Below are 10,625 nucleotides of genomic sequence, written 5' to 3'. Positions count from 1 at the left end.
GCTGAAAAAAGGAAGGGAATTCCCATGCAACGTCACTGCGCCACGTGACCGCTCTCTGTTTACTGTGCCATGCTGGTGTCATGGCGGGATCTGGCGAACATGCAGACGGAGCTCCGCCGTTTATGTACCGAATTCTATCGGCACTGTTCTATGGATTCGCGTCTTTTATGATCATTGTGATCAACAAGGTAGTCCTCACAACGTACAAGTAAGTCGACTCTAATATGTAACAACCTCAAGCGTGAAAATACACAGTAAATGAATTGTATGAGTCGGAAACCAAATGTAAAGCTTGGAAGTTCATGGAAGTAGAATCAGTGGAATCCAGCAGCAGCTGCTAAACAGTTCAAACAAGCTTCCAGAGTAAAAACGAAAACATGGTGTGCATACACGTACATACATACATACATACATACATACATACATACATACTATATTAATATCCAAGCATTTGGTTTTTATTGCAAAGCTTACTTGAATTTGTGCTGTTTATTTTAAGTGCCCCTGTCGTGTCCACTTGGCAAACAAAAACAAATCAAGTTGACACATAATTTGGGTCTCTTAAAATGCAGATGCATTAAAAAAATCAGAGAGAAATAGTTCAGTTCGAAACAATCTGTTTTAACAAGTGTGTCTTTTCATATTTTAGGTTTCCATCTTTCCAGTTCTTAGGACTGGGACAGGTAAGCTAATTGCCCTGATAAGGACTCAGACACAGTAGTCCATTGTTATCTTTGTGCTGCATCTTTTGTTAGTGTCATCTTTTCAGAGGTGAAGTTTTCTATGCTGTTGTTGATTTCACATAGCCAGCCATGCAGTTTGAGCTTGATTTACTAAAAGCCTGTATGCTTCCCATTGAAGCCAGGTTTCCCTTTCTAAGCCTTTGTAATTATAAAAGAACAATTATTTTGCTTTTTCGTGGTTGCTTTTTAAAGTAGAGATGTAAGAAGTGACTGAACTACTGAAAGCTAGTGTGTCCCTGCAACACTGACATTGTGTGGTCACCCATGAGTTATTACGAAGCATAACACTATCAGCACTCCATTAAATAGCTTTCTTTCTACAAATAATAGGCGCGACGATTTCATGATATGCCCTCCATTGCTTTATAAAAGAATAAATTGTGAATTAGTGATTTATTGGTGTGAATTGTTAATTTTTGGTCATTGGCCTTAACTTAAAGGGCAATTACAGAGAAAAGGAATTGTGTCCACCAAGGAAGTTCTGTCATAATTTTCAAAATTTCAAACCATGACTTATGAACCTTGTAACAATTTTTTTTTTTTTTATATCTTAGTAAATTTTTCATAATTTTAGGATTGGTGAAATCTAGGATCTTATGATCCTTGGACTGTAGCAATATATCAAAAATAAGTACAGGCAGCATTCACAACAGATCCATGGATCTGAGGATTATATGTCATGTTTTTAAGTAGGTCTCCATGAACTTACTAGGATAACAACTTGTCATTTTAGATTCAAAATTCCACAATAAATACATTGTAAACAACACATAAAAATATAATTAATGGCGGTTATCGCAATTACTGTGAAATCTGTGCTTGCCATCAGACCAAGTGGACCTTTATACATGCGCTTCCCCCTGTAATAATCTCTGAAGAGCTTATAACAGAAATTACACTAAAAAAAGACTAACTTTCAATGTTAGAATGGATTCATTAACCATTGGAAAGTATGGGTAAATTGACAATCAAACCCAGGAATATCTGCTGTATGGCACTTTTCCCACCAAAATAAAGAATTGTCATCTCTTAAAACAGCCTATAGATTTCTGCACTCTCTATATTAAAGCATAAAAAGTAACTCCACATAGTGACATGTTGACTTCAACTGTTTTATAAAGGTTTGGGTAAGAAGATTGTGTCAGTAACAGTTAAAATCTGGTTTCCTGCATATTGAAGTCCTGACCTCTCGTCACTCAGGCATATTCTGTGTACATGTCTTGCATGAGAAACACCTCTGCATTCATTCATTGCTTAATATATTAAATGTGGCTTTAACTTTGCGGTATGTATCAAAACTATAATACTGATTATAAACATTGGTTTGTTGTGTATGGATAACCAAATTTTCTCTTTTTCTCCATAAAAATTATTTATGTGATGTAATTCAATGCTGATTATAAATATTGGTTTGTTTTGTATGAATAAATTACTTCTTTTTTCCAGATGCTTGCCACTGTAATTGTATTATTTATAGGCAAATGCTTACATATTGTTAACTACCCAGATTTAAGACCAGATGTGATAAAAAAGGTAATAAAAGTCTCAGCCATTTTTTATGCAGTCTAGTAAATTTTATTTAGATAACATGAGAACTTATAAATATGTACGACCAGGCCCATGTAGATGGAACAGTTTTAAATAATTGTTATTTAAAAGATATTTATTTTCACAAATGTGCTAAATATATTGCTGTGGTTCAAATACTGAATAAAACGTTTTAGTTTTTTAAAGTGTCAGTTCTTTTTAAATATCTTGATGAGGAAAAAACTGAATTGAAACAAATGTACCAAGGTAAAAAAACTAATGTATTTTTGCTTGTATTGAATACCAACATGAAAGATGTCATGTGTATTGCTTCTTTTTCAGATATTTCCTCTGCCGCTGTTCTACCTTGGCAATCTCATATTTGGTCTTGGTGGAACCAAAAAGCTCAAGTATGACATTTTTAATGGAAACGAGTCAAACTATATAAATTAAAAAAAAACTTTTTAAAATATAAGAATGTAGCCATTAACCACAATAAATGTTCATGTTAATTTAGGAACAGCTGTTTGTAAAAATAAAATTATAAAAGATTGAGTAGCCCCTGCTGTTTATACAGGGTTACATATTCTCATTTGCTTATTTGATATTTGAATAATCTGATTATTCAAGTACATTGAAATGTTGTTGCAGCTTGCCTATGTTTACAGTGCTGAGGAGATTTTCCATATTAATGACAATGATATTAGAGTACTATATCCTAGGGTGAGTTTTAGTCAGTCTGCTACACACATGCAAAAGAAACTAGAATATAATTGAGGCTTATACTTAAATGATAGATTGTTGACACCTTAAAATTATTGGGCCAAATCTGAAATTTGGCAAAATTATTTAAATAGTTAACACTTACTTTCACCAAAAATAGGTGTATTTAGCATTTATTTTAAATCTACTATGCTGGAGTGTACAAGCCTTATTAATTTATGTGTATTTTAGAATCAACCTGCAGGCTTTTATTCCACATTTAGAATTCTAATAAATTAATGAAAGATAATGGATATTAGTCAGAGATGAAATTTTAACAGAATAATTTTTAAATGGTGTATTGCATCAGGGATGCTCTGTTTAACTTGAACTACAGTGCTTTAAGCTGACAGTTAAGACACCTTCAGTTTACTTCTTGTGCACATATTGCCTATGTTTTATCATCTGCAGGGTGAAAGCCTCTTATAAGGTGCAATTCTCAGTATTCTGTATGATATTTGGTGCAATCGTGGCAGCAAGGTATGTGTACATATTTTACTTTACATCACAGTGTGCTTCACTGGAAAATTGCATGTTTGTAAAATTAATAGAAACTGGTTATTGTAATTGTAATTAAAAGTTTATTCAGAAGGGTTTCCATTCACAGTCAATACATGCTGTGACAGTTGAAGTTTCCTAAAATGCTTAGATATCTGCCTTTTTTTACACCAAAAAAAACAAAAAAACAAACCCTTATTCTCACAGTACAGCAGTTCTTTGTACCTACAAGGGCATGCAGGCACAGCAGCATACACAAACACTCACACATAAGTAAAAAAAGAAGATTATGCATAAATAAATAGCACATTTAAACTGTTGTTTATTTATCACACTTTTTATGTGGTTTCATTTTCTTTTGCAGTGGTGATCTTGCCTTCAACTTCTGGGGTTATACCTTTCTTCTGCTGAATGACATAACCACGGCTGGGAATGGGGTAACAACAAAAAAAAAGCTTGAGTCAAAAGTGAGTGATGAAGGTTATTGTCATAAATAAGATTGATAAAGTTGACAAATTTGTGTCTCTTAAAGTGTTGCCTTATAGCAAAGGCAGGTTATTGCTATTTAAACTCTGATTCCTGCTTTTTTTTAAAGGACAATGGACTTGGAATTGTTTGATAATAATTCTATTTTTATTAATGTTTTAAAATTTTATTATTTTTATTACCATTGTTATTTTGTATGCCCCTAAGTATTTCATGGGAATACTTATATTGCAGGAATTGGGCCAGTATGGTATATTATACTACAATGCATTATTTATGCTGTTACCAGCAACTTTAATTTGTGCCTATACAGGAGATATACAAAAGGTAATGGATGCATCGACATTGTGATGCATATAAATGAGATGGAAAGATAATTCATAGTGCATTGTATTTAAAGCTCTGTGCATTGTATTTAAAGCTCTGATTAAGATGTAGTTACTTGAGTAAATGAGACTTCAGGTACATTTTGAATAAATTTGGTGACTAGGAACCATAGTGACTAGGAACCATTGAATTTTTCTCAGTTTTAAATGGCAGGTAATATTTTAACAAAACATTCTGATAATAGTGTTCTGATATGGATCTGTACATTATTTTTGCAGGCAACAAACTTTGAGGGATGGGGAAATGCCTGGTTCCTGTTACAGTTCACCTTGTCCTGTTTGATGGGCTTTGTCCTTATGTATTCTGTTGTAATGTGCACACATTATAATTCTGCTTTAACAACAACCATTGTTGGGGTTTTAAAGGTGAGTGGGCTTCTGTTAACATATCCATGAAAAATGCATTAATATGTTGCTTTCAAATATCTGTCACCATATCTTTCATAAAATATTTCGTAGTATGACAAGGCATAGGCTTTGAATGTGTGTGCTTATGCATATCAGAAAGTACTGCTTGACATCTATGATTTTTTATGACTTTAATCCAATATTAAAATCCATAAATCTGATTTTATCACATGTAGTGTGTAATGTCAAAACATGGATTTGGGACTGTGTAGATGAAACTGTATTAATGTTGTATTCCAGAATTTATTGGTGACCTACTTGGGGATGATAATAGGAGGAGACTATATCTTTAGTATAACAAACTTCACTGGATTAAATATAAGGTTGGTAGTGGGGCTTGTGTTTCAATCTACAATAAAAACTGATTCTTTGATAAAATGCCTAATTTGTATCCACTTCTACTAATATCTTAATCCTGGACCAGAGGTTGTTTTTGTGCTTAACATTTTATCAAAAAAATAAGATTCAGCATTTATATATTAATTGCATATGACTAAAAAAGAATGCTTGCGAGTAATAAATAATAAAAATGGGAGTTTATATTTCTTAAACCATGCGAAAAATAGTACGTTGTATTTGACTGGTGATTTTTGTAGCCACTTTTTGGACTTCTTACATTAAAATGCAAATGGGGTTAAATTTGATGATTATGATGACATTAAATTCCTGTTTCCAGCTGTGCAGGAAGTGTTTTCTACACATACATCACATTTAGAGAAAAGAAGAAGAAGACTGAAACAGTATCTACCTCAGAAGGTAATGAGCAAAGTCAAGAGCAATACAATACCAGCAGTATACCAATCTCCCCACGTACCAATGTGCATGGCATGCAGCAGAATAACCCAATAACTAACGCTGAAAATGTGTAGTGATATTCTCTTCAAGCTCCTGTAGTTTAAAATGGATTTTACTATGCACCTGTTTGACAGTCTGTCGGGTGTTATGCCAACTGCGAAAAATTCTTAGTTTCAACCATCTCATGTTTAATTTCCTTTTGGAGTAAGGCCACATGGATATTTATTGGATGCATGCAAACTTGCTATTGGGAATATTTTGTGTATCTTATTTATTATAAAGATTCTATTTTTGTACTGGCTACATTCTGCACCAACTTAACTGCATGTAAGTAGAGCCTGGGGAATATATGTGAGCATGTGATAAACATATTTTTGTATTTATTAGCAAACTGTATTATAATCAGAGCATAAACTGGTCTTTAGGGAGTGTTTCTGTGGTTTGTTTGTAATACCACATATGTTAATTTTAATGTCATTATTATTTCAGTGTTTCATTATCATTTTCATGCACAAATCGAGCTTTTGCTTGACACGATCTAACAATACAAGAAACATTGAAAAAGCAGGCATGGTTTTTGGTTGAAGATCTGCAAAATGTTGTGAATCAATATATTGATATGTATGTAATTATACAAAGTGTCATTTATTCTTATTTTGTTGTGATTTAAAAGATTCAAGGATATGATAGAAATAGAGGTAACTTTTATATTGATTTTGCTTTTAAATAGGGCTATATAGCCTGCTTGTTAGATGATTTGAAGATCACATATCAGGTCTTCCAGTTATCTTTGTGTCATGCTTTTGTGCTTCTAAAATGATTTACTGCATATGGTTCTGATGATTTCAAAACAGACACGAGACATTGTGCAATTGCTCCATCTCTTCTGAGTGAAGTAGAAAAAGATAGGAAATAATTATATAATTGTTTTTGGAGCAACTGCAAGCTAACTTCATGGTTCAGTGTTGTATGATTTTGCACACTTGCTGCTTAAGAGCTTAAAAGCTAACATTCATGCAATTTAAGGTGCTGGTGATTAGTGATCGATATGATCTACAATTTTAAAGAAATTTATAGTATATTATTTAAGTATGACAAAATATATATGATTATAAAACTGTTTTGAATGTTACGTGACAGTATTTTAGGATGGTGTCATCATCATGATTTGACCCTTTTTTACTTCAACAGAGGGCAGCAGTTATCCTTTGTTGATGATGTCCTATACCCACCTCACTCAGCTTTATGTTTCTCACCACCCACATATAACAATATTCTGTTATTCAAACTGTTGTGGGATTTGCTTTTGTTTCTTTGGTATTTGGGTTCCATTTAGATAACTTCAGTATGCTTCAAATTTCTTTATCTGTTTTGGATTGGCTTATTTTATTCTTTCCAGGTAAGAAGAAATAAGAGGATTTTGTTGGTCTGTTGGTGGTGCACATGCGGGGATCTGGATATATACTGTGTGAACTAATGACATTTAGGGCAAATGGTAGATGTGAAAAAGACGGTTGTTTGATTGAGGTTTTACTCTTAATATGTGCATTTAGAGGATAAATAGTGCACATGCAGTTGTGGGTTTTGAACATAACTAACTTTCTGAACTGATCAGGCATTTAGGGCAAATAGTTGATGTAATAAGATTATTTTTTTCAATCGCTATATTCATTTAGAGGAAATGGGGCACATACTGATATTATAAATGCTTATGTACACTGATATGTGTCTGCTCAGTTCAGGCTTTAACATGTGAAATGAACCTTCATTACTAACTGGTTGGGTTTGTTTGCATCCAGTTTTTTTTTTAATCTCTGCAACAACTTTCTACCACATATCAGTTGAATAGATAAAGTTAAAATTCTTGAAGGTTAAGATTTATGTTTGTTTTTTAATAAGGCAGAATATTTAGGTAATTGAATATCATTCTAATTATTCTGTTGCTTTACTTTATATAGAATTAGGTGAAAATGTTTTAATGTGACATGAAATCCTTCTGTTCTGTCCTAAATGTGAACCCCACTTATCTTTGCCTTTGCTTCTGCATGCTAAAGCATGTAATTATTGGCTGACACACACACACACACACACACACACACACACACACACACACTTTGGCGATTTATTTGCTCTGTAATTCATTGCCTTCAGCAAGTTAGATAACTAACCAGTGTGAAATGTATGCCATATAGCTATACGTGCCATACACATATATTATCATCATTCAGCTGCAATATTTACATGCTAAGATGGTTTTGTTCTCCCTTTGCTCGTAGAAATAGAGGTAATTTATATTAGGGTGCATTATTTTGAATAGGAAGTTTAAATGTGAATATTTCTTTCCTAAATTATTTCTTTCTGTCATACACTTGTGAAAACACACAAATTGCAAAATAAAATAATTGCAATGAAAAAACTTGGATGTTTTTTATAGTGCTTGCAGTGTGAACGTCACCTCTTCTGTCATGCAGTTGAACAATTATTTTAATATTTTGAAGGATTCTCTTACATGTTCGTATCCTTGATAATCCCTAGGTTGTCTGTATTATATATTTATTTATTGGGTTGAAATTTGAGAATGAAATGTGACAAATTTAACATTAAAAAATTTATATGACTTGTAACATTAAAAATTTTTTATAACTTGTAAGAAATATAACTGAAGGATGTTTCTTGGCCCAGGATAGCAAGGATGGGCATGCCAAAATTACAATTCTCCCTCTCCTCCTCATCTCCTAAAAATGTCTACATTAACATGTTTTCAGCAGAATGATGGTACTTTTTAAAATGTTTATTTACTTACTTATGCCATAAAGGAAATGCAATGGACAATTTTCATTTGTTAAGAACGGGGGTTGAGTGGCATTCTTCCCTGAAATGTTTTGCATGTTAAAATAACAATTTGTAACTTTATTTTAAAGGTAATTTAATGTTTTTGTGTTGATCTCTTTATAAAGTCCCTCCCCCCCCCCATTTCCTAGAAGATGGGAGCATGTTTCCCAGAATTGTTTTTAAAAGTGGGACAGTATTAATCATATAAAGCATAAATTTATGGCCCTCAAGGTTTTTTTTTTTTACTTAATACTGGGCCTGTGGACCTTCTATTGATTATAAACAGATCTGTTGGTGCATATTGGTTTAGATTAATTTTTTCCTAGGTAAAAAACAGATAGTATAAACCAAAGAGGAAAGAAGAAAGGACATTTCATCCATTGGTCTCCGAAGAAACCAAGCGAGCAATGAATCCTCCTTCATACCACTTCCTACAGCCAGATGGGCTTTTAAACTTTTAAGTTATAATGTCACATAGTTCCTTGTGGATGTAAATCCTTAAAGTACAGAATTATGTTTAATAAACTGCAGCATGGAATTAAGAAAATTGTCTGTTATAAGAATACAGAAATGTGGCATATATGTACCACACATTTTATTATATAGCTTCACTTTTTTCTTATACCTTATGAAGTATTTCTTGAACCATTGTGATATGACTTATATCCATTATTTTTACTGATATTGCTGATAATTTTTTAATTTTTATTTTCCTGCTCCTTTCTTTTGTTAAGAAGAATGTGTATTCCATGTTGATTGGCGTGGGGACAGTGCACTTACATTTAAATAAAGAGAATACGAGCAAATATCTAGCATTATATGAAAGAAATGTGCAAATTTGAACGCTTAAAAACAGGAATTTCCAGATCATATGAAAAGATAAATGATGGTAAAGTGTTTAAAAAGGTAATTGATGAGAGATGGACCCGGAGTAATGATCTGTGGGACCTGTTTCAAAAAAAGTCTTTAGCCAGTTTGTTGGCTGAACCAACCATGTTGCATTTCACAAAGAATTTATAAGGCCACATAACTATTTTTAATCATATTAAAATTATCATTTTTAATCATATTTAATTTAATTATTAACTTTTTGAACAGTCTTGGAATATGCAATGCAAACTGAGTTATACATATGCCGTTGTGCTTTTATATCACACCTGTCATCTTTAACAGGCACTTCAAAATTATTATTACTTACATGTACAATTCAAAAGCAATTTCAGTGTACTAGCATTTCGTTTTTTGAGAAAATGTTAAATTTTTCAATATGTATGGGATCTAAAGCAGTTGTCCTGCTGAATGTTAGAACAAGAAAATGAATTGGCACCCTTGCTTCCTGCGAATAATAACTAATGTGGTTGAAACTAGTAGGAGGTAGTAGGATACATATATATAAAAAGAAAAAATTGTCCCTATGGGTGCTTTCCCAGAGATTTAGATCGATCTAAAGATTAAGATTTAGATCGACCTAACTCCCTGGGGGTTCACGCTAAATTGCAGTCAGCTGAGCGGGCACCATAGTTAATTACCCCCTTACAGCTTTTAGTAGGCAGGACAGATGCTTAGGCCGGCCAAGCTGACAGTAATCTAGTGAGACTCCCCACAGGGATAGATCGATCTAAAAATCTATGGAAATGGGGTAAATGTCTTTGATACAGCATGGGCTGTATTACTTTCTTACTCTGCTAATCAGAAATGTTTTAGTTGTGCTAATGGTAGGAGCTATTAGATTGTGATCTGTGTCTCAGCTACTGCATGTACTGCAATTCAATGTGGACTTTTTTCTTTTTTTTTTTTCATTTGGCACTTGGAAAGGTCCAGATAGATCCAGATACATCGTTTCTGGGATCAGACAATGCAACCTGTCTTAGAGGGTCATTAATTAGGGAGAATACGTGAAGTTTAGAAATCAATTTCAGGCTTGTAGTTGGGATGCACTTGATCAATACTTGTGTTATTCAATATATTCTGAGGGTTACGCATTAGTGCGCTGCTGCAAAGTCAATATTTGATCTTAGCGTGCATACCAAACGGAGTATCATTATTTAAAAAATTGTTAGTGAGTTTTCAGACCAACATGTAGTGGCAAGAAATTGAAAGGGAAAATAAATATGAGAAACATTTATTTCTCAATCTGAATTGACTATATTTGATGGGATTGTTGAAGATACAAATGCAGCAGAAAAAG

General features: G+C 33.0%; 1 protein-coding gene across 3 annotated transcripts; it reads left to right on the top strand.

Annotated features, from left to right (window-relative positions):
- The first annotated feature begins 31 nt into the window (after positions 1-31).
- LOC106181327 (nucleotide sugar transporter SLC35D2) lies at positions 32-10,581 on the top strand. 3 transcript variants are annotated; one of them, XM_086999251.1, is made up of 12 exons: positions 32-208; positions 650-683; positions 2,190-2,276; positions 2,613-2,680; positions 2,922-2,993; positions 3,444-3,512; positions 3,895-3,997; positions 4,251-4,343; positions 4,622-4,768; positions 5,051-5,133; positions 5,487-5,566; positions 8,764-10,581. In XM_086999251.1, the coding sequence occupies exons 1-12, from the start codon at positions 81-83 to the stop codon at positions 8,781-8,783; spliced, it is 984 nt and encodes a 327-aa protein (XP_086855377.1). In that variant the 5' UTR covers positions 32-80; the 3' UTR covers positions 8,784-10,581. The 3 variants fall into 3 exon arrangements, with proteins under 3 accessions (XP_086855377.1, XP_086855378.1, XP_013421138.1); XM_086999252.1 differs by lacking the exon at positions 8,764-10,581 and adding an exon at positions 7,005-8,025; XM_013565684.2 differs by lacking the exon at positions 8,764-10,581 and having other exon boundaries at positions 5,487-8,025.
- Positions 10,582-10,625: the final 44 nt, after the last annotated feature.

Source organism: Lingula anatina, chromosome 1, assembly GCF_051362555.1.
Source record: "Lingula anatina isolate TDL-2025a chromosome 1, LinAna3.0, whole genome shotgun sequence".
Classification (NCBI taxonomy): Eukaryota; Metazoa; Brachiopoda; class Lingulata; order Lingulida; family Lingulidae; genus Lingula; species Lingula anatina.
Note: the sequence above shows the minus strand (reverse complement) of the source record. Positions and strands in the feature narration are given on the sequence as shown.